At 46.4% G+C, this 25,509-nt stretch overlaps 2 protein-coding genes across 2 annotated transcripts; both read left to right on the top strand.

Moving 5' to 3' along the window:
* Positions 1-671: 671 nt before the first annotated feature.
* LOC118231836 (vegetative cell wall protein gp1-like) lies at positions 672-6,535 on the top strand. The gene is made up of 6 exons (XM_035426129.1): positions 672-676; positions 842-1,792; positions 1,906-2,072; positions 2,214-2,379; positions 2,478-3,198; positions 6,512-6,535. Exons 1-6 carry the CDS (start codon positions 672-674, stop codon positions 6,533-6,535), a joined length of 2,034 nt encoding a protein of 677 aa, XP_035282020.1.
* Positions 4,966-24,646, top strand: ndrg2 (NDRG family member 2). Its single transcript, XM_035424538.1, has 16 exons — positions 4,966-5,390; positions 10,736-10,815; positions 14,724-14,765; positions 16,094-16,199; positions 17,204-17,324; positions 18,630-18,692; positions 19,141-19,201; positions 20,342-20,428; positions 20,542-20,598; positions 20,700-20,803; positions 21,067-21,105; positions 21,544-21,595; positions 23,494-23,541; positions 23,730-23,765; positions 23,904-23,955; positions 24,175-24,646. The coding sequence occupies exons 2-16, from the start codon at positions 10,741-10,743 to the stop codon at positions 24,336-24,338; spliced, it is 1,107 nt and encodes a 368-aa protein (XP_035280429.1). The 5' UTR covers positions 4,966-5,390; positions 10,736-10,740; the 3' UTR covers positions 24,339-24,646.
* The last annotated feature ends 863 nt before the right edge of the window (positions 24,647-25,509 follow it).

Below are 25,509 nucleotides of genomic sequence, written 5' to 3'. Positions count from 1 at the left end.
AGCTGTCCCTGTGAAAGAGCACTAGAATGTACAGAGCCCAGCTCTCCTACATTAGATCAGCTGTCCCTGTGAAAGAGCACTAGAATGTACAGAGCCCAGCTCTCCTACATTAGACCAGCTGTCCCTGTGAAAGAGAACTGGCATGCACAGAGCCCAGCTCTCCTACATTAGACCAGCTGTCCCTGTCAATACAAGAGGAGTTTCATCCCATCAATACAGCAAGAATTACACCCCATCAAAACAGCAGGAGTATCACCGCATCTAAACAGCAGGGTCATCTCTGAGCAGTTTGAGAAGCATGATAATGTCACTGCCTATATTAATAGTCATCAGATCTCAACCCAAACCAGAATTTACGAGAAACTCTGGAACACGAGTCATTTGGCTTTCTCTTGGAAGAGTTCTGTGTGGCATTTTGCCCACAGAGCTCCTGTTGCTGGTGGGCTCTGTGTCCTGGCACACACAGGCCATGCTGCCCAACCCAGCCCCTATAAATGACTCCTTCCATTGGTGGCACAGCGAATAAAGCTGCTATTTTTTACACCTGAGCTGGACTCCTGTGAGATGCCCAAACTGCTCTAATCTAGACCCACTGTCAGCTGTTTCCTGTCAAACAAAGAGCAGCCGTTTCCTCCACCACTCCCTCTGCCTTCCTGTAGCTACAGCAGTCAATGTGGTAAACATGCTAATACTACTGCCTGCTATAAGCATCAAGATCATTTGGTTTCTCATATTTCATTAAACTGCTGCTCCTCTGACAGCCTTGAATCACATGCTATCATAGAGCAGTCCAAAAGTGTACCTTCGCTCTGGGGCTGATTTCACAGCTCTGCTCTATAAGTGGAAAATTCCACTGGCGCATCACCCAGTACCCCTCATCCAGTACCCCTCACCCAGTACCCATCACCCAGTACCCCTCACCCAGTCCCCATCACCAGGTACCCCTCATCCAGTACCCCTCACCCAGTACCCATCACCCAGTACCCCTCACCCAGTCCCCATCACCAGGTACCCCTCATCCAGTACCCCTCATCCAGTCCCCCTCACCCAGTACCCATCACCCAGTACCCCTCAACCAGTACCTCTCACCCAGTCCCCATCACCCAGTACCCCTCATCCAGTACCCCTCACCCAGTACCCCTCATCCATTCCCCATCACCCAGTACCCCTCATCCAGTCCCCATCACCCAGTACCCCTCATCCAGTACCCATCACCCAGTACCCCTCACCCAGTACCCATCACCCAGTACCCCTCATCCAGTACCCCTCACCCAGTACCCCTCATCCAGTACCCCTCACCCAGTCCCCATCACCCAGTACCCCTCATCCAGTCCCCCTCACCCAGTACCCATCACCCAGTACCCCTCATCCAGTACCCCTCACCCAGTACCCATCACCCAGTACCCCTCATCCAGTACCCCTCACCCAGTACCCCTCACCCAGTCCCCATCACCCAGTACCCCTCATCCAGTACCCCTCATCCAGTCCCCATCACCCAGTACCCCTCACCCAGTCCCCATCACCCAGTACCCCTCATCCAGTACCCCTCACCCAGTACCCCTCACCCAGTACCCATCACCCAGTACCCCTCACCCAGTCCCCATCACCAGGTACCCCTCATCCAGTACCCATCACCCAGTACCCCTCATCCAGTACCCATCACCCAGTACCCCTCATCCAGTACCCATCACCAGGTACCCATCATCCAGTACCCATCATCCAATACCCCTCACCCAGTACCCACCACCCAGTACCCATCATCCAATACCCCTCATCCAGTACCCATCACCAGGTACCCATCATCCAATACCCCTCACCCAGTACTCACCACCCAGTACCCATAATCCAATACCCCTCATCTAGTACCCATCACCAGGAACCCATCATCCAATACCCCTCACCCAGTACCCATCATCCAGTACCCATCACCAGGTACCCATCATCCAATACCCCTCACCCAGTACCCATCACCAGGTACCCATCATTCAACACCCCTCATCCAGTCCCCATCACCCAGTACCCCTCATCCAGTACCCATCACCCAGTACCCCTCACCCAGTACCCATCACCAGGTACCCATCATCCAATACCCCTCACCCAGTACCCACCATCCAGTACGTACTATCCATTACCCACCACCCAGTACTCCTCAATCCATACCCACCACCCAGTACTCACCATCCAGTACCTATAACCCTGTACCCATCATCCAGTGCCCATGACCGAGTACCCCTCATCCAGTACCATCACCCAGTACCCCTCATCCAGTACCCATCACCAGGTACCCATCACCCAGTACCCCTCATCCAGTGCCCATCATTCAATACCCCTCATCCAGTACCCATCACCCAGTACCCCTCATCCAGTACCCATCACCAGGTACCCATCACCCAGTACCCCTCATCCAGTACCCATCATTCAATACCCCTCATCCAGTACCCATCACCCAGTACCCCTCATCCGGTACCCATCACCAGGTACCCATCACCCAGTACCCCTCATCCAGTACCCATCACCCAGTACCCCTCATCCAGTACCCATCACCAGGTACCCATCACCCAGTACCCCTCATCCAGTACCCATCACCAGGTACCTATAACCCTGTACCCATCATCCAGTCCCCATCACCCAGTACCCCTCATCCAGTACCCATCACCAGGTACCCCTCACCCAGTACCCCTCATCCAGTACCCATCGCCCATCACCCCTCATCCAGTCCCCATCACCCAGTACCCCTCATCCAGTACCCATCACCAGGTACCCCTCACCCAGTCCCCATCACCCAGTACCCCTCATCCAGTACCCATCACCCAGTACCCCTCATCCAGTACCCATCACCCAGTACCCCTCATCCAGTACCCATCACCAGGTACCCCTCATCCAGTCCCCATCATCCAATACCCCTCATCCAGTACCCACCACCCAGTACCCATCATCCAATACCCCTCATCCAGTACCCATCATCCAATACCCCTCATCCAGTCCCCATCATCCAATACCCCTCATCCAGTACCCATCATCCAATACCCCTCATCCAGTACCCCTCACCCAGTCCCCATCACCCCTCATCCAATACCCATCATCCAATACCCCTCATCCAGTACCCATCACCAGGTACCCCTCATCCAGTACCCATCGCCCATCACCCCTCATCCAGTCCACATCACCCAGTACCCCTCATCCAATACCCATCACCAGGTACCCATCATCCATTACCCACCACCCAGTACCCACCATCCAGTACGTACCATCCATTACCCACCACCCAGTACCCCTCATCCATACCCACCACCCAGTACTCACCATCCAGTACCTATAACCCTGTACCCATCATCCAGTGCCCATGACCGAGTACCCAATATCCATTACCCATCACTCAGTACCCTTACCCAGTACCCATCATCCATACCCACCATCCAGTACCCATTATCCACAGCTGATTGTATTGGTGTACTCACACTGTACTGAGTACCCTGGCTGTAGGGCTGATTGTATTGGTGTACTCATACTGTACTGAGTCCCCTGATTGTATTAGTGTACTCACACTGTACTGAGTCCCCTGATTGTATTACTGTACTCACACTGTACTGAGTCCCCTGATTGTATTAGTGTACTCACATTGTACTGAGTCCCCTGATTGTATTAGTGTACTCACACTGTACTGAGTCCCCTGATTGTATTAGTGTACTCACACTGTACTGAGTCCCCTGATTGTATTAGTGTACTCACACTGTACTGAGTCCCCTGATTGTATTAGTGTACTCACACTGTACTGAGTCCCCTAATTGTATTAGTGTACTCACACTGTACTGAGTCCCCTGATTGTATTACTGTACTCACACTGTACTGAGTCCCCTGATTGTATTAGTGTACTCACACTGTACTGAGTCCCCTGATTGTATTAGTGTACTCACACTGTACTGAGTCCCCTGATTGTATTACTGTACTCACACTGTACTGAGTCCCCTAATTGTATTAGTGTACTAACACTGTACTGAGTCCCCTGATTGTATTAGTGTACTCACACTGTACTGAGTCCCCTAATTGTATTAGTGTACTAACACTGTACTGAGTCTCCTGGCTGTAGGTCATCATTGTCTAATGCAGTAGATATTGCTGAAATTAAGATTGCTCATGTACAGAAGGCAAGCAAACCATATTACTGTTTGTTTCACAAGAAGAAGACCATAATTTCACCCTCCAGAATGTAAATTGAGGTTTAGTTTTTTATTTATTGGGATAAACCGTAAGTATTTCTGGTTCCTTTTCATGCCTTGTTTTTTAAAAATATATTTTAAAATAATTTTAAAAAACTCAAATAATGAGTTTATTAACTTGCCATTCAGTCTTTTCTATCGTTAATTTAAAATATGAAATTAAGACAAATACTATAACTTCGTCAGTATCGGCGCTGATCCGGATGGTTATGAGTCGGAGAGGAGGATTTGTTTAATCGCTGTTTATGTACAGCTGCGTTGTTTCCTCCACAGGAAATCGGGTCATTACTTCGGATTATTGTGTAATGCTAAACATTTCTGTCTTCGCTGCAAACGTTTAAGCGCCGTACATTCATTCTTTGGCCGCCATACCACGTGCACACTGGCAGAACTGTTTCCAACTATTGCGCAATAAGTAGATGGCTCCTTCTTGAGAAATTTATAGTATAAATATGATATGACCGTATCGGCATGTGGCGGCTAACATTTGCTACACCACTAAATCACCCCACACCCTCGACTCCTCAGCGTGATCCCCAGTCTGTGCCTCCAACGCGTCACTCCTTTTCCAGTTCAAAACAAATTTCTCTCTCTGCATCTGCCTGCCTCGCCTTTCTTCATACGTTTTGGCAGAGTCCCTAATAGAATGCGCGTTTCTGGCCACCGTCTCTGCTCCCAGCCGTAACTAGAACCTTGGAATGCACGCGCGTTTTGTTCCACAAACCACTTTAACAACGGGCGCCTACCAACCGCAGAGAGCAGGGGGGCACCACCAAGGCACAGAGGTTTTCAATAACGAATACGTGTGAAACCTTTACATCATAGCACCTGCCCCAAGGGCCGTAATACGGGAGATTACCAAATATTCCACAAGGGGAGATATCTATTGGTTATCTCCGTGGATGGAGGATTACGCTAAATTGCTTCCTTACTCTCCCCCACCTCTTAGTAAAGTAACTTCACCCGTGGCATTTGATTGACGGCTCCATATTTTCAGTTTGGATTTTTTTTTCTGTTGCTTGAGAAAGGACAGCAAGGAGGGAGTAAATAAGGGAAAGGATAAAACAAGTCACAGCTTCCGAAAAACTCATCTGGAAAGCGGCTATCGCAGAGGAGAAACTGAGTTTTGCAGTTCATTGAAAATCCCTTGGAACATTTTTGCTGACTTAAAAGGTAAGCATATTTTTAGTAAGATTAGCTAAACCCGTTAACGTCCGATTAACGCGCATATGGAATAACAGTGATGTTTTTTTCGAAAATTCTGAATGCAAATTCATGCACAGTTCAGTTCATTTACAATAATTTAATAAAGGAAATGGCATTAAACCACCTACATATAAAGTTAAATAATTGTAATGTTATAAATGCAGTTTAATGAGTTCCATGTTATCCTGCATATGAACAATATTTCCATGCATATGGTCTGTACTCCGGTCGGAGTGCTTGCTGTCTGGCGTGAACGCGACAGTGGCATTATTCTCACTACACGGTGGATGGTGTAACAAAAACAACAACAACAACAACAACAGTAACAACAACAGCAATAATAATAATAATAATAATAATAATAATAATACTAATAATAATAAGAAGAAGAAGTATAAGAAGAAGAATAAATTACACTTTATTAAATAAGCGTTCAGCGTCTGTGTGCTGCGAGGCTCTACATTACGGTGGAGCGCACGTGTGGCGTCTACAGATTCTCCAGACAGCTCTTTGTTCACTTCAGCCTCTCGTGACACGGTTAAAGTGTACGCATTTAATATGAATAGCTGAAACCTGATAAACACGGATATGCGAAACTGGAGGACATGGTCTCGGGGTCAATGCAAAACCACAGGTTAAACCTGCACTTGAACTTGAAGTTAGAGGCATAACATCAACATGTTTGCCAATCGCCCACTCCGCCGCGGCGCTAGTGTCGCTTTCAGTACTGAAGTCATGCTTGATGATAAATATCATGAAGCTGCTGGTTATTATCGTGAGATACAATGTATCAGAAACATGGGAATTGTTGCACAGCATGGCGAACGCTTCATTTGATGTTGGGGGAAGGGGGAGGCGCGTGCGGCGCGACTCTGCGCGAGGGAGGGGAATGTGTGTCAATGTCAAAAGGAGGTGTGTCGATCGCGCGGTTGACTCATCAGCGTGCTCCATTCATGGGTTACACATAGGCGTACAAGTTTAGATTGGCCAGTTCTTTCTAGTAACGATTCGGGACACCGAATCACCAACGTGCATTTTGTTAGCGAAATTCGCACGTTTTGTACGCACATCTGTACTGGGCGTGTCAGGCTGAGGCGCGCAAGCACGACTAGGCATGCAGGCACTGGCGAGAATAGCCGCCAGCACTATCCAAACTGTGAACCATGTTGCATTTAAAATGATTTTTTTTTCTCGACTGCACACATAGCATCATAGACCTGTTTGTGTTTTTTATACATACATGCCGGCACACGTGAGCACTCCTAAAATGAGTAAAGTGCAGACTGCCAGCTTTAATTTGAACATTTTCACATACATTTAGGAATTACAGCCCTTTTTATGCATTGCCCCCCCCCAAATGAGACAGTCTGCACTTTACCCTCACATTCATTGTTTAATTTCAGATTGAAATGATTCCGGAGTATGGAGCCAGAACAAAAAAAAAAACCACATACACCTATGGTAAATGGACTGCATTTATATAGCGCTTTTATCCAAAGCACTTTACAATTGATGCCTCTCATTCGCCAGAGCAGTTAGGGGTTAGGTGTCTTGCTCAAGGACACTTCGACACACCCAGGGCGGGGTTTGAACCGGCAGCCCTCCGACTGCCAGACAATCGGTCTTACCTCCTGAGCTATGTCGCCCCGCCACCTACACACACACACACAGCTACACACACATGTACACTCTCAGGCACACATACATACACACACACACACACACACACACAGCTACACCTACATAAACACACAAATACATACACACACATACACACATATATACACACACACAGCTACTCCTATGTGCACACACACACCTACACACACATGCACACACAAACGCACACAAACACCCACACATAAAAATGCACTTGTGCACATGCACACACACACACAAACACAAACACTTACACACAAAAATACACACGTGCACATGCACACACACAAACACCCACACATAAAAATACTCATTCGCATGTGCGCACACACACACACACACCACATTGTAAGTAAGCTAACATACACAAGCATGAACACACACAAACACAGCCACATGCAGTGGGTAGTGGAATATTTAGTAGTGCGGTTGGGTTAGGGTTAGCTTTGACAGTCTGTATTTTGTCATGTGGTTGAATGAAGCATGTATGTTTTGATCCGAACCAGCATGTCTCTTGTGTTTAGATCCAAACCAGCATGTCTGTGGTGTTTAGATCTGATCCAACATGTCTGTCGCGTTTAGGGTTCATTTTAGTCACTTATTTTATCCGTTCTCATTTTATCTCAGTCCTTGCATGACCCAGGAATCGATCAAGATCTTTAAGGACATTCCAGTCCGTTAAATGCTCCTTCGAGGAGCAAGGAGCTAGGAGGATACACACGTTCAGTCTTTACAGACAACTTTTTTCAGAACACATAACTGATAAATGATCCACCTCTCCACATCTGCCATGTCTGTGTGGAGCAGTGGTCAGAGCAGCAGTGTGGAGCAGTGATCAGAGCAGCAGTGTGGAGCAGTGGTCATAGCAGCAGTTGTTTTTTCCAATTCTAATTGTATTATAAGGCAAAAAAAAAGTGAATGAAGGACAGAAAGGTAGGGAGAGAGGTAGCAACAAATAGTGGGAGAAAGGGAGAGAAAGGAGGAGAAAGGGGGAGAGAGGGTGGAGTGAGGGGGAGGGAGGGAGCAACAGATAGGAGAGAGTGGGAAGGGGGGGAAGAGGGAGAGAGGGGGAAAGGGGAGGAGGGGGGATCTGTTTCTTTAGAAGCACATTTAATGTTACTCTGAAAGGCTTTGGCATAGAGTACAGTACATATTTATAACCCACTGCTCTATACATACACACTCACACACACACACACACACACACACACGCATATGCACACGCACACGCACACACACACACACACACACACACACACTCTACACATATACACACACACACACACACACACACACACCAGCCAGTTCTGTACACTCATTCTAGAGTTCCACAAGTCATCACATGTTCATAATATTCAACCTCCAATGAACCTTCCTCACACCACAGGAAGCACAGGGAGAGAGGGAAGAAGAGAGGGAGAGGGAAGGGTGGAAAGAGGGAGGGCAGGAGGTGGAGAGAAGGAAAGAATCCTGTAGTTTTATGGGGGGAATATGGGTGGTTGTAATTGAGACCGATTGAATCTGTATTGCATATGCATTACATTTATGTTTGCAAATGCCTGTGTAACTATATATATTATATATAATTATAATTATAATTATATATTATGCTGTATTATGTTATGTTTTATGTTATGTGTTATTTTGTTATGTGTTATGTTATGTTATATATTATGTTGTATTATGTTATGTTTCATGTTAAGTTATGTTATGGTATGATGATATGATATATGTACTGAAACTACTGTGTCAGTAACAGTGTTTATGCACTCACATGGCAGTGTTAGTAAGTGTATATGTACTGAAACTACTGTGTCAGTAGCAGTGTTTACGCACTGAAATGGCAGTGTCAGTAAGTGTATATGTACTGAAACTACTGTATCAGTAGCAGTGTTTACGCACTGAAATGGCAGTGTCAGTAAGTGTATATGTACTGAAACTACTGTGTCAGTAACAGTGTTTACGCACTGAAATGGCAGTGTCAGCAAGTGTATATGTACTGAAACTACTGTGTCAGTAACAGTGTTTACGCACTGAAATGGCAGTGTCAGTAAGTGTATATGTTCTGAAACTACTGTGACAGTAACAGTGTTTACACACTGAAATGGCAGTGTCAGCAAGTGTATATGTACTGAAACTACTGTGTCAGCAACAGTGTTTACGCACTGAAATGGCAGTGTCAGTAAGTGTATATGTACTGAAACTACTGTGTCAGTAACAGTGTTTACGCACTGAAATGGCAGTGTCAGTAAGTGTATATGTACTGAAACTACTGTGTCAGTAACAGTGTTTACGTACTGAAATGGCAGTGTCAGCAAGTGTATATGTACTGAAACTACTGTGTCAGTAACAGTTTTCATGTACTGAAATGGCTGTGACAACAATTTTTACCATCACATTAGTAAATGTGCCGGGTGTGTGCAAATTTTAAAGAGCATAATCTTATGAGACTCATCTCATGGTGGCATTACCTGTTTTACACCTGAGGCTGTGTGTGCTTATATATGTGAGTGAGTGTGTATGTATGTGTGTATGTGTGCACCTGAGTGTGCTTGTGCGATATATTATTCTCTAGTATTTATGTTGTGTTACAGAATGGCAACTGTAGGAATTTACTTGTTAGTATTTTGTTGTAGAAGAATTAAACTACTGTACATGAGACAGAGAGGAGGACAGAGGGGAAAAGAGAGAGGAGGAGAGAGAGGGAAAGAGAGAGAGAAGAGGAGAGAGAGGGGGAAAGAGAGAGAGGAGGAGAGAGAGGGAAAGAGAGAGGGGGAAAGAGAGAGAGAGGAGGAGAGAGAGTGCCATGCAGAGGGAGTTGGGAGGTTAGCGTTGGGGGTTGGGGGCACTGTGGTGACTAATCATTTCCATTTGAAACACAAAGGCAACCTGGACCCAGGGGCAACAGATCCACACTCCCCCTCTCCGTTCCTCTCTCCCACTGTCCCTCTCTCTCTCTGTCTATCTCCCTCTGTCCCTCTCTCTGTCAAATTCAAATGTGCTTTATTTGCATGACAAGTAAACTTGTGTTGCAAAAGCAATGGGACATAAAAAAATGACAAAAAGACCCCAAAAACCAGAAGAGGGGACAAAAGAAAAAAGAGTAACAACCCCCCATACACATATGCAAGTATAGATACACATAAATACACATACACACACACACACACACACACACATATATATATATACAGACACACACACACACACACACACATATATATACAGACATGCACACATGCACATGCACACACACACACCCAGGTTAAAACATATTTTGTTTGTAGTATAACAATTTATGAACCTGTCAGTATTAGTAATGAACATAGATGATATTGTGTGTAGTACCACTATTTAGTCCATCTCCACTGTCTATCTCTCTCTTTGTTTCTCTCTGTCCATGTCTCTCTGTCCCTCTTTCTCAGTATGAGCGCAGCCTGTATTCATCATTGTCATGGATCAGCTGGAACAGATATTAACCGGGTTATAAAATGAACTCATCTTCTAATTCACTATCTGTACTCACATTAATTAACTCACTGTGTTGTTTTTTTTGTACAATGTATTATATGTGTGTGTGCTTGTGTTCGTGTGTGTTTGTGTTTGTGCCTGTGTGTAAAAAGTAATATGTGCATTTATTCTGTCACGGTCAGTTGCCATGACGACCGAATTACAAGAAATTGCCAACACTGAGGAGAAGCCTCTACTTCCGGGTCAGCCTGATCCTACCAAGGTGAGAGGGCATGATGGCAAGTGAAAATACACATAAAACACACACACATAATACACACTCACATATACACAAAAACTCAAGACTCACAGACACAAACACTCACATATATGCACACAGATGCACACATATTTACAGAATCAGGTTAGTAAATGTAAATGCAGATGTTTATGTAAATTTAAAAAGCAGTTTTGTGTACATCAGTGGTAACCTAACCCTAACCCTAAATCTGTTTCTGGAGATCTACCATTCTGTAGTTTTTCATTTAAACCCTAATTTGGCACACCTGACTGTACTAATTATCAGCAGCAAGATATCTAACTGTTGAGTGAGGTGTGCTTTGTTAGGATTAGAGTGAAAATCTACAGGATGGTAGATCTCCAGGAACAGGGTTGGGCAGCCCTGCTCCAGTTGTTGAGTGGTGTGTGCTTTGTTATGGTTGGAGTGAAAACCTACAGGATGGTATATCTCCAGGAACAGGGTTGGTTACCACTGGTGTAGATGATTATTCTTTAAGACAGGCATCACTATGCTTTCTTGCCCCCTGGTGGCGTAATATGGGAATGCAGCTTCAAAGAGAAGAGACTTGTGAGATTGAGGCATCATCAGCTCCATCACTCCCCTCAGTTAGGGTTAGGGTTAGGGTTAGGGTTACAGTCAGTCACTCGTCTTTGCTTTCCTAGCAACACAAACTGGTTTGGTTGAGGAGATCATAGTCAAACGGGACCTGGAATTTACATGTATTTTTTGCAATGTTTTCTTGACACTAATTAGGAGAATTCCTTGAAACAAGAAAGCAGCTGACTTGTATGAAATCATTTTTCTTCATGTTTATTGTATGATAGAAAGGAAAATCCCTCCTAGATTAAATTTTAATTCAGGATTAATCCAGATCTTTTTAGACTCTCTTTTTTTAATATATTCGAGGAAAAGCTTGTGTTTGATTTCCGCTGGTAAAAGCACACAGGCCAGCAGCAGGTCCACCCAGGTCACACCCCCCAGCATACTGCAGCTCCATTACTGCCCCCAGCATCCTGCAGGTCCGTTACTGCCCCCAGCATCCTGCAGCTCCGTTACTGCCCCCAGCATCCTGCAGCTCCATTACTGCCCCCAGCATACTGCAGCTCCATTACTGCCCCCAGCATCCGGCAGCTCCATTACTGCCCCCAGCATCCGGCAGCTCCATTACTGCCCCCAGCATCCGGCAGCTCCATTACTGCCCCCAGCATCCTGCAGCACCATTACTGCCCCCAGCATCCTGCAGCTCCATTACTGCCCCCAGCATACTGCAGCTCCATTACTGCCCCCAGCATCCTGCAGCTCCATTACTGCCCCCAGCATACTGCAGCTCCATTACTGCCCCCAGCATCCTGCAGCTCCATTACTGCCCCCAGCATCCTGCAGCTCCATTACTACCCCCAGCATACTGCAGCTCCATTACTGCCCCCAGCATCCTGCAGCTCCATTACTGCCCCCAGCATCCTGCAGCTCCATTACTGCCCCCAGCATCCTGCAGCTCCATTACTACCCCCAGCATACTGCAGCTCCATTACTGCCCCCAGCATACTGCAGCTCCATTACTGCCCCCAGCATACTGCAGCTCCATTACTGCCCCCAGCATCCTGCAGCTCCATTACTGCCCCCAGCATCCTGCAGCTCCATTACTACCCCCAGCATACTGCAGCTCCATTACTGCCCCCAGCATACTGCAGCTCCATTACTGAATACTTTTTCTGGATGATTTATTAATCAAAGTTTTCAAATGAAAAACAAATACCCATAGTTGGACTCCAATTACACAGATTCTAAATGAGTTGGATGGAGAAGATCTAGACAGCTGTGTGTAGTTCTATCTGCCCTATGCATCCCAAAACAACCATGTACAGCCCTGTGTATCCCTGTGCATCCCTGTGCAGCCCAGTACAACCCTGTACAGCCCTGTGTAGCCCTGTGCATCCCTGTACAGCCCTGTGCAACCCTGTACAGCCCAATGTATCCCTGTGCAGCCTGTACAACCCTATGCATCCCTGTACAACCCTGTGTAGCCCTGTGCAACCCTGTACAACCCTATGTAGCCCTGTGCAACCCTCTGCAGCCATGTACAGTCCGTATAGCCTACGATTGCTATGATTGCCAGCCAGACATCATTAAAATGAACTAACCGTGTTGCACTGGAAGAGTCATTATCAGGCGTGACTGGCAGCTCCTGAGAGCTCCACCCATTCAGGGCTGTGAGATACTGGAAACTCCTGAGAGCTCCACCCATTCAGGGCTGTGAGATAAAGCCGTTCTCTCCCTGTGACCTCAGCTTTCCACCGCTTTAAACATTTTACACCACCCCACAGGGTGGAGATCTGGAAATGATCTTTAAGAGTGCTCAGTATACCCATCGAGTGCACAAGAGACTCCAGCAGAGTCATTTACTCCCTCCGTATATCTATAGGCCCTCAGTCTATACACTGGACTATAGGGCCTCAGTCTATACACTGGACTATAGGCCCTCAGTCTATACACTGGACTATAGGCCCTCAGTCTATACACTGGACTATAGGCCCTCAGTCTATACACTGGACTATAGGCCCTCAGTCTATACACTGGACTATAGGCCCTCAGTCTATACACTGGACTATAGGACCTCAGTCTATACACTGGACTATAGGCCCTCAGTCTATACACTGGACTATAGGCCCTCAGTCTATACACTGGACTATAGGACCTCAGTCTATACACTGGACTATAGGCCCTCAGTCTATACACTGGACTATAGGACCTCAGTCTATACACTGGACTATAGGCCCTCAGTCTATACACTGGACTTTTTTGTTTATAGATTATAGATTGCAATAATTATGGATTATGATTGATTATAGCACCTTTAAATTACCATAGTTATAAAGTATGATAATTATAGATTATAATGATTTTAAAGTATCATTATTGCTTGTATTTATAGGTTGTAATAATGACAGATCATAGTAATCATGTTGTTATTAATTCCCCTTGAAGGCCTGATTCACTACAGTCAGGACAACCTGTGATATTTAAACACTGCTGCTTACTGTTTATTTATTTTTATTTATTTAACCTTTCATTGTCTGTTGTACATCATTTTATGTTTTGTCTTGAGACTGAGGACCACATTGTAAGCAAGTGTCGCTAAAGCTTTTATCTGCCATCCTCTGGGCATACAATCATGTGTGTATTCTTTTACTTCAAATAAAAATCCATCAATCTAACCAGGTAAAAGTGATTGAGAAGTTCCCATCTCATCTGCAATTGAGAAGTTTTCAGTGCTGACCTGGCCAAGAAGGCATGTGTCAAAATACAATAATTCATATAAAAGGTGCTTTAAAACTAGGTGAAGATGTCAGGGATAAAACAAGGGATATACAGAATAAAATATACAAAATAAAATCACATTGAATCAATAAACACAGAGCATAGGTGGCTGAAGCAGTCCCAGAGAGATGGGGAGCTAGCAAGTATAAGGGTCAGTAAATGTGCAGGTGTGGTTTATGTGCACTAGTGCTACACTAGTGTAGAGTGTACTGAGAGGAGAGGGTTAGCATAGAAGCAGTACGGTATGGAGTTAGGGTTAGGGCATCCATTTGGTTTTCTCACTGTTTTAGTGTCAGGTGTGAATAGCAGTATAGCAGAAGGGCTGAGTGTAGTGTGTGAAAGTACAGGGTTAGCATAGGAGCGGTATGGTATGCTGTTATCAGCATGAAGATGTATTTGGGCAAATTTCTCTGTTAGGGACAGTAATATTAGAACTGCACTAATATTAACTTTGAATGTGTTGAGCAGTATTAGTGTTTGATATGTTCAGTAATGTTAGTGTTGGGTGTATCAGCAGTGTTGATGTTGGGTGTGTTCAGTAACATCAGTGTTGGGTATATGTGCCTCTGCAGGAAGCAGAACTTGCAGCTCAAATCCTGTTAGACCAAGGCCAGGTAAGATTATGAGGAAATGTATGTGGAAATGTGCTCTCTCTTCCCATCATTTTTATTGTTGTGAGCAGGGGTGTAACTAACAAATTTCCCCATGCTAAAGTACTTAAAGGCAGTGGCAAGCAAAATAATAACACCTATTTGCCCTGCTCACAATGAAAATGACATACTCCCCCACCCCCTGCTTCTCCACACACCTCATCATGAACACACACACACCTCATCATGAACACACACGCACCTCATCATGAACACACACACACCTCATCATGAACATACACACACCTCATCATGAACACACACACCTCATCATGAACACACACACACCTCATCATGAACACACACGCACCTCATCATGAACATACACACACCTCATCATGAACACACACACCTCATCATGAACACACACACCTCATCATTAACACACACCTCATCAACACACACACACCTCATCATGACCACATACACACCTCATCATTAACACACACCTCATCATTAAAACACACCTCATCATGAACACACACATCTCATCATTAAAACACACCTCATCATGAACACACACATCTCATCATTAAAACACACCTCATCATGAACACACACACCTCATCATGAGCACCCACACCTCATCATGAACACACACACCTCATCATGAGCACCCACACCTCATCATGACCACGCATCAGCATTTATAGCTACGACTCCTCGACGAGCAGTATTACAGGATTGCCGACTTGCAGAGCTACACTTAAAATGTTGGCTCCAAAGTAAAACAACAGAATCTTGTTTATTGTTGCACAGCTTACTGATATCGGGGCCTTCCTGATGGCATCATCTAGTAGCAGTCATTTGAATGTCTGGTGAGGTTTTTGTGGCAGTGCTTGCTCAGAGTTTGCTACTGCTGAGAAATATCCCAATAGTAGTGGGTGGATCCAGCATAATGCTGAACCCCCATCTACTGCTCTTGTTTTGGGATTTTTCTGTGGAAGATATAAATCAGAAAAGGAGATACTGTTGCACAAAGCACACCAGATACCCAGCTGACAGGATAACGAGTACACCATGCCAGGACACTGACTTTAAAGTGAACCCTTCCTTTAAATCTTTACCTTTTTTGTATTTTTCTTTGTACCGTGAACGTAACTCTTACTGAAATACTTATTTACTCTTGAGTGATTTCATCAACGACTACTTTCATTCCAGTAAGTAATCTCTGAAGTAGCAGTACTTTTACTTAAGTATTTTCAGTACTCTTTCCACTGCTGATAATGTGGCAGAAAGCTTATTCTGTGTGTGTGTGTGTGTATGCGTGTGTGTGTGTGTGTGTGTCTCAGGAGCACAGCATTGAAACCCCCCATGGCTTGCTCCATGTCACTGTGCACGGCACTGGAAACACACGACGCCCTCCCATTCTCACCTTCCATGATGTGGGCCTGGAACGTAAGTACCTGTTCCTAACCCAAACCCCTATAACCAACCCCTAACTCCTACAACTAATCCTGACAACTAACCCCTAACTCCTACAACTAACCCCTATCCCCTACAACTAACCCCTAACTCCTAGAACTAACCCCTATAATTAACCCCTATCCCCTACAACTAACCCCTAACCCCTACAACTAACTCCTAGACCTTATAACTAACCCCCAATCCCCTACAACCAAACCCTATCCCCTATAACTAACCGTACCATTACAACTAACCCCTATCCTCGGCAACTAACCACTACTACCTATAACTAACCCCTATCCCTTATAACAAACCCCTAATCCCTACAACTAACCCCTAGCCCCTAGGTAGCCCCTAGGTAACCCCTAGGCCCAATAACAACCCATACCCCCTATAACTAACCTCTAGCCCCTAACTAACCCTAACCCTACAACTAACCCCTAGCTGCTATAACAACCTCTATCCCCTATAACTAACCCTTAGGCCCAATAACAACCCATACCCCCTATAACGAATCCTTATAACAGCCCCTATCCCCTATAACTAACCCCTAGCCCCTATAATTAACCCCTATCCCCTGTAACTAACCCATATATCCTATAACTAACCCCTATCTCCTATAACTAACCCTTAGGCCCAATAACAACCCATACCTCCTATAACTAACCCCTATCCCCTACAACCAACCCCTATCCCCTATAACTAACCCCTAGCCCCTATAATTAACCCCTATCCCCTATAACTAACCCCTAGCCCCTATAATTAACCCCTATCCCCTATAACTAACCCATATATCCTATAACTAACCCTTAGGCCCAATAACAACCCATACCTCCTATAACTAACCCCTATCCCCTACAACCAACCCCTATCCCCTATAACTAACCCCTATCTCCTATAACTAACCCCTAGCCCCTATAACGAACTGCCTAAACCTTAGTCATTGCTATGCTGATTCATGCTGATGGTGATGACTCTGTCTCTCTCTCACTCAGATAAGAGCTGTTTCTCCACGCTGTTTAAGTTTGAGGAAATGCAGGAGATAGTGAAGGGCTTCACTGTCATCCACATCGATGCCCCAGGGCAAGAGGAGGGGGCAGCAGCTTATCCCCTGGGGTAAGAGTGGGGAAAATGACTGAGCTGCATTGCTCGGTGTCAGTGTATAACCGTTTGCTATATTGGTAGGGATCAGTGTATAAAAGTGCGCTATATTGCTAGGGGTTAATGTATAACCATGTGCTATATTGCTAGGGGTGTAATGTAATGTAATGTGTATAATTGTGTGTTCTGTTGTTAGGTGTCAGTGTATAACTGTGTGTTGTGTTGTTAGGTATCAGTGTATAACCGTGTGTTGTGTTGTTATGTATCAGTGTATAACTGTGTGTTGTGTTGTTAGGTATCAGTGTATAACTGTGTGTTGCTTTGCTAGGAGTCAGTGTATAACTGTGTGTTGTGTTGTTAGGTATCAGTGTATAACTGTGTTGTGTTGTTAGGTATCAGTGTATAAATGTGTTGTGTTGTTATGTATCAGTGTATAACTGTGTGTTGTGTTGTTAGGTATCAGTGTATAACTGTGTTGTTAGGTATCAGTGTATAACTGTGTGTTGTGTTGTTAGGTATCAGTGTATAACTGTGTGTTGTGTTGTTAGGTATCAGTGTATAACCGTGTGTTGTGTTGTTAGGTATCAGTGTATAACCGTGTGTTGTGTTGTTAGGTATCAGTGTATAAATGTGTGTTAGGTGTCAGTGTATAACTGTGTGTTGTGTTGTTAGGTATCAGTGTATAACTGTGTGTTGTGTTGTTAGGTATCAGTGTATAACTGTGTGTTGTGTTGTTAGGTATCAATGTATAACTGTGTGTTGTGTTGTTAGGTATCAGTGTATAACTGTGTGTTGTGTTGTTATGTATCAGTGTATAACTGTGTTGTGTTGTTAGGTATCAGTGTATAACCGTGTGTTGTGTTGTTAGGTATCAGTGTATAACCGTGTGTTGTGTTGTTAGGTATCAGTGTATAACCGTGTGTTGTGTTGTTAGGTATCAGTGTATAACCGTGTGTTGTGTTGTTAGGTATCAGTGTATAACTGTGTGTTGTGTTGTTATGTATCAGTGTATAACTGTGTTGTGTTGTTAGGTATCAGTGTATAACTGTGTGTTGTGTTGTTAGGTATCAGTGTATAACCGTGTGTTGTGTTGTTAGGTATCAGTGTATAACCGTGTGTTGTGTTGTTAGGTATCAGTGTATAACCGTGTGTTGTGTTGTTAGGTATCAGTGTATAAATGTGTGTTAGGTGTCAGTGTATAACTGTGTGTTGTGTTGTTAGGTATCAGTGTATAACTGTGTGTTGTGTTGTTAGGTATCAGTGTATAACTGTGTGTTGTGTTGTTAGGTATCAGTGTATAACTGTGTGTTGTGTTGTTAGGTATCAGTATGCATCACTGGAGCAGTTGGCAGACATGATCCCTGCAGTTCTGCAGTATTTTAAGTGAGTCTCAGTGTGTTCCACCCACATCACTCCTTAGGGTTAATGAAAGCAGCAAAGTGAGTGTGAGTATCTGTGTGTGTGTGTGAGTGTGTGTGTGTGTGTGTGTGTGTGTGTATCTGTGTGTGTGTGTGTGTGTGTATCTGTGTGTGTGTGTGTGTGTGTGTGTGTGTGTGTGTGTGTGAGTATCTGTGTATCTGTGTGTGTGTGTGTGTGTGTGTGTGGTCGGTATTGCGAGTATGTGTGTGTTCGGGAGTATGAATATGTGAGTGTAAGTGTGTTTTTGGGATGTCAGTGTGTGTTTGGGGATTATGTTTTTGGATGTGTGTGTGTGTGTGTTCGGGGTTGTGTGTTTTGGGATGCGAGTGTGTGTTTGGATTTATACTCTGGGGTATCCCCAAACACCAATGGGGATACCCCAGAGTATAAACTCTCTCTCTCTCTCTTTCAGTGCCCGCACTGTGATTGGTGTTGGTGTGGGTGCTGGAGCCAACATTCTCTCCAATTTTTCAGTGAGTCTCATTGCTGTACTGTTATAATCCTCTTACATTACTGGGTTAAACCTCTTCCTAGGCTCTGTTTGAAACTGAATGCAATCCACACTTAGCGTACTGTGTTGTGACCAAGCTTACTCACCAGTAAAAAGGCCCCATAATGCATCACGGCTACATGTCAACATCTGAGCAGCCAATCGTATGGTGTGATTGCAAGGAATAATTTCTGATGACACAACTCTGGCAGCAGCACCACCTAGCTTTCAACTGATGTATTGGAAATTAGCATTAGCATGCAAGCAGCTTACTTCTGAGGCAAATTGCCTAGAACAGCGTTTCCCAACCTTTTTACTTCCGCGGCACACTTTCCAAATTTACAGAATCTCATGGCACACCACTCTCAAAAGCATAAAAAATAAACACCATTACCAACATAAAAATTTTTTTCACACGGCACACCTGACGGCCGCGGCACACCAGTTGGGAAACGCTGGCCTAGAACAACCTCTGACGACAACGGAAACAGAGGGAAGTACAGAAAAAAACTCTGTCCCGTATTAATTCAGTAAGGAATGCTACATTTTATTCAGCGATAAGGGACGATTCCATGGGGGTGGCAACACCGAAGACACTGTACGTGGGAGTTGTGGGAATATTGGTACATTAAAAAACTATATAAATGATGACAGTAATGACCAAAAGTGGAATATTTGTACAGAAACTGAGAGCAGTAACATTAAATAGGAAATTATCCAGCGGTCAATATTAAAATTTTCATTTACTTTGGCCATGGATGAAAATACATTAATCAACAAGATCTGCATATGTAGTGAAATTTAGTCAATCTAATGAGATGTGTTTACAACGTGGCTACTGATGGCTGCAGGCCCGTGGTGTGGTTAAGGGTACTCAATTCCAAAACATCCTGTGTACCAGCTATTCATGCCGATGTCCATCTTAGTATATAGTGCACAGTACATACTAATGTAGGATTTAGTATGCTAGTCTTTGAGTTTGAATAGAGCCTCAGTCTACTGTGTTAACCTTTGTTGACTCTTCTTTTACTTAATACAATATGTGGACTGTATTTCCTGTCTGTGCATGAGGTGCAGAGTGGGATGTGTAGTTTGGAGTGTGAGCATAACTCTGTGGTTCCAGCTGAACAATCCGGACTTGGTGGAAGGCCTGGTTCTGATCAACATTGATGCCCATGCCCGAGGCTGGATGGACTGGGCTGCTCATAAGGTTCACAGATACCTTTCTATTAACACCTTTATTAACACCTGCACAACTGTTTACAGTGACTACTTTAATCCTAATAACCCCCCCCCCCCCACCCTCTCTCTCTCTTTCTCCAGCTGACCACTTTGACATCCTCCATCACTGAGCAAATTCTGAGTCATCTCTTCAGTCAGGTGTGTGTGTGCGTGTGTGAGTGTGCTTGTGTGTGTGTGTGTGTGTGTGTATGTGACTGTCTGAGTGTGTGTGTGTATAATCATTGTGTTGTGTTGTGTAGGAGGAGTTGTCAGCAAATACAGAGTTGGTGCAGTGTCATAGAGAGAGGATATCTAAAGCCCCAAATCTGTACAACATGGAGCTCTTCTGGAAGAGTTACAACAGGTGCACTCACACGCCCACACACACACGCACTCACACTCACACACTTACACACACACACACACACTCACACTGAGATGCACACTGACACGCCCACACACACATGCACTCACACACACTCATGCACGCACGCGCACTCACACGCCCACACACACACACACTCACACGCACTCACAATCACACGCTCACACACATACCCACACACACACATACTGACACGCCCACGCACACAGGGATTTCTTACTCGTCTTCCCTTTCTCTTGTAGCCGGAGAGATCTGAATATGGATCGGAGCAGCACCCTAAAGTGAGTGTGTCCTGTGTGTCAGTAATGCGTGGGACAGTAGTGCATGTGTCAGTAGTGCGTGGGACAATAGTGCGTGTGTCAGTAATGCGTGGGACAGTAGTACGTGTGTCAGTAATGCGTGGGACAATAGTGTGTGTGTCAGTAATGCGTGGGACAATAGTGCGTGTGTCAGTAATGCGTGTGTCAGTAGTGCATGGGACAGTAGTGCATGTGTCAGTAATGCGTGTCAGTAGTGCGTGTGTCAGTAATGTGTGGGACAGTAGTGCATGTGTCAGTAGTGCAGGAATACAGCCAGAGCACTTGATTCTTGATTGATTCTTGATTCTTCTCACGAATAGGTGCCTTTCTCCTCCCCCACTTTCTTTCTACATTCATCCTCTCCCCCCTCTCCCCCCTCTCTCCCCACTCTCTCTCCCCCCTCTATCCCCCCCCTCCCAGGTGCCCAGTAATGCTGGTGGTGGGAGACCAGGCGCCGCATGAAGAGGCAGCGGTGAGGCTGTTATTATAGCGGTTAATAACTGATGATCCTCAGCAGTAGGGTTTGGATCAGTGGCAGTGAGAGTAGGATGAACAGCAGCAGGGTTTGGATCCATGGCAGTGAGAGCAGGAGGAACAGCAGTAGGGTTTGGATCAGTGGCAGTGAGAGCAGGAGGAACAGCAGTAGGGTTTGGATCAGTGGCAGTGAGAGTAGGATGAACAGCAGCAGGGTTTGGATCCATGGCAGTGAGAGCAGGAGGAACAGCAGTAGGGTTTGGATCAGTGGCAGTGAGAGCAGGAGGAACAGCAGTAGGGTTTGGATCAGTGGCAGTGAGAGCAGGAGGAACAGCAGCAGGGTTTGGATCAGTGGCAGTGAGAGCAGGAGGAACAGCAGCAGGGTTTGGATCAGTGGCAGTGAGAGCAGGAGGAACAGCAGTAGGTTTGGATCAGTGGCAGTGAGAGCAGAAGGAACAGCAGTAGATCTGGATTAGTGGCAGTGAGAGCAGGAGGAACAGCAGTAGGGTTTGGATCAGTGGCAGTGAGGGGAACAGTAGTAGGTTTGGATCAGTGGCAGTGAGGGGAACAGCAGTAGGTTTGGATCAGTGTCAGTGAGAGCAGGAGGAACAGCTGTAGGTTTGGATCAGTGGCAGTGAGAGCAGGAGGAACAGTCGCAGGGTTTGGATCAGTGGTAGTGAGAGTAGGAGGAACAGCAGTAGGGTTTGGATAAGTGGCAGTGAGAGCAGGAGGAACAGCAGTAGGGTTTGGATCAGTGGCAGTGAGAGTAGGGTGAACAGCAGCAGGGTTTGGATCCATGGCAGTGAGAGCAGGAGGAACAGCAGTAGGGTTTGGATCAGTGGCAGTGAGAGCAGGAGGAACAGCAGTAGGGTTTGGATCAGTGGCAGTGAGAGCAGGAGGAACAGCAGTAGGGTTTGGATAAGTGGCAGTGAGAGCAGGAGGAACAGCAGTAGGGTTTGGATCAGTGGCAGTGAGAGTAGGATGAACAGCAGCAGGGTTTGGATCCATGGCAGTGAGAGCAGGAGGAACAGCAGTAGGGTTTGGATCAGTGGCAATGAGAGCAGGAGGAACAGCAGTAGGGTTTGGATCAGTGGCAGTGAGAGCAGGAGGAACAGCAGCAGGGTTTGGATCAGTGGCAGTGAGAGCAGGAGGAACAGCAGCAGGGTTTGGATCAGTGGCAGTGAGAGCAGGAGGAACAGCAGAAGGGTTTGGATCAGTGGCAGTGAGAGCAGGAGGAACAGCAGTAGATCTTGATTAGTGGCAGTGAGAGCAGGAGGAACAGCAACAGGGTTGGATCAGTGGCAGTGAGGGGAACAGTAGTAGGTTTGGATCAGTGTCAGTGAGAGCAGGGGGAACAGCTGTAGGTTTGGATCAGTGGCAGTGAGAGCAGGAGGAACAGTCGCAGGGTTTGGATCAGTGGTAGTGAGAGTAGGAGGAACAGCAGTAGGTTTGGATAAGTGGCAGTGAGCCCAGGAGGAACAGCTGTAGGTTTGGATCAGTGGCAGTGAGAGCAGGAGGAACAGCAGCAGGGTTTGGATCAGTGACAGTGAGAGCAGGAGGAACAGCAGTAGGGTTTGGATAAGTGGCAGTGAGAGCAGGAGGAACAGCAGAAGGGTTTGGATCAGTGGCAGTGAGAGCAGAGGGAACAGTAGCAGGGTTTGGATCAGTGGCAGTGAGAGCAGGAGGAACAGCAGTAGGGTTTGGATCAGTGGCAGTGAGAGCAGGAGGAACAGCAGCAGGGTTTGGATCAGTGGCAGTGTGGGGAACAGCAGCAGGTTTGTATCAGTGGCAGTAAGAGTAGCAAAAGGCCATCTGTTTTGATTGGTTATTGAGTGGAGAGTGTTTATGACTGGCTCCTGAGTGGAATGTATTATTGTATTATCTTGTGTCCACTAGGTGGAGTGCAACAGCAAGCTGGACCCAACAACCACGTCATTCCTCAAGGTATTGTGTACATGCTGACATGCACTTACAAAGTGACACATACACACACCCACTTACCTACTCTCTAAATCACAAATGCACACACAACTTGCACACTTCCTGACCCAAACATGCATGCTAACAGCCTTATAGACTGGACATATTTGATTGTCATATACTGAACACCGACCCTTCCTCTTCCTCATTAGATGGCTGATGGTGGTGGTCTGCCTCAGCTCACCCAGGTAACCAGCCTCCTTAGCAGAAGTCCTGTTAGCACAGCGCTGTGACAGGCACAGCTTGACTTAATCTGTGTTCAGAGACCATTGGTTTGTCACCATGTCCAGCAGTAATCTAATGACATCTGTGTTGTGTCTCTGCAGCCCAGTAAACTGACCGAGGCGTTCAAATATTTCATCCAGGGGATGGGCTACAGTAAGTAAAGCTTGCAGCTGATTGGCTACATGGATAGCGTGATGTCAGAGGGCTTCAGCGTGATTGACAGTGTTCAGCTCCCTGGCTCAGTTCATGTTCATCCCCTTTTCCTTTCCGTTTGTTTGTTGTGGTCAGCACTAATTTCTCTTTCTCTCTTTCCCTCCCACCTCTTTTCTGTCTTCCTGTCCTCGCTCCCCTCATTCTCTCGCTCCCTCTCAGTGGCCTCTTCCTGTATGACTCGCCTCTCTCGGTCTCGCACCGCCTCTCTCACCTCCGCACTCTCCATGGATGGGTCCCGCTCCCGGTCTCGCACCCTGTCCCAGGGCTCCCTCAGCGGCCAGATGCCCCCCAGCCCCTCCCATACCATGGAGGTGTCCTGCTGAGCGTGCTCAGACAGGGAACAAGAGAGAGAGCGCGAGAGAGAGGGAGAGAGAGAGAGAGAGAGAGAGAGAAAGAGCTACGGAGGTGGAATACCACTATAGAGACACTGGGAAGGACCCCCTACTGGCCGCTCTACAAACTGCATCTTCATCCTCATCAATTCATCTGAATCTGAGGAAGAAGACTTACAGGCAACAGTTTACCCCTTTGTCATCTTTCTCCCTCTATTCCTCCCTCTTTCTCTCTCCTCCCCTCTCTGTCTCTGTCCCTTCCCCTCTCCCCTCTCCCCTCCCTCCCTCCCTCCCTCCCCTCTCCCCCCTCCCTCCCTCTCTCTCTCCTCGCCTCTCTCCCCTCCCCTCTCCCTCTCTCTCCCCACGCCTCTCTCCCCTCTCCTCTCTCTCTCTCCTCACCTCTCTCCCCTCCCTCCCTCCCCTCTCCCCCCTCCCTCCCTCCCCTCTCCCCCCCTCCCTCCCTCCCTCTTTCCCTCTCTCTCCTCACCTCTCTCCCCTCCCCTCTCCCTCTCTCCCCACGCCTCTCTCCCCTCCCCTCTCTCTCTCCTCGCCTCTCTCGCCTCTCTCCCCTCCCTCCCTCCCTCCCCTCTCCCCCCTCCCTCCCTCCCTCCCCTCTCTCCCCCTCCCTCCCTCCCTCCCCCCTCCCCTCTCCCCCCCTCCCTCCCTCCCCCCTCCCCTCTCCCCCCCTCCCTCCCCCCCTCCCCTCTCCCCCCCTCCCTCCCTCCCCCCTCCCTCCCCCCTCCCCTCTCCCCCCCTCCCTCCCTCCCCCCTCCCCTCCCTCCCCCCTCCCTCCCCCCTCCCCTCTCCCCCCTCCCTCCCTCTCTCATTAGGCCTCTGCTGTGTGTGAAAGGAGGGTACTGCTTTAACTAGGAGGCAGAGTGTCATTTGCACATAGCTTTTAGAATACTGAGATTAAGTGTAGTGGTATCTAAAAGTAATAATTATATGATGATGACGATGATCATGGCTTGATAAATATATTGACAAATACAATAATGAGTAGTATAAATAATAATGTTTTTAGCAGTAGTCAATATCTTGATAATTTTCATTTTAATTACAATTTCTGTTTATAAAGACGAGCATACAAAGCAAGGAGACGGAGATCCTGAGGATAGTGTTCTTACTGCGTCTGTATTCCTGCCATCTTTGCTCTAAACAT

The sequence above is a fragment of the Anguilla anguilla genome, chromosome 7 (genome assembly GCF_013347855.1).
Source record: "Anguilla anguilla isolate fAngAng1 chromosome 7, fAngAng1.pri, whole genome shotgun sequence".
Taxonomy (NCBI): domain Eukaryota; kingdom Metazoa; phylum Chordata; class Actinopteri; order Anguilliformes; family Anguillidae; genus Anguilla; species Anguilla anguilla.
This window is presented reverse-complemented; position numbering and strand designations above follow the sequence as displayed.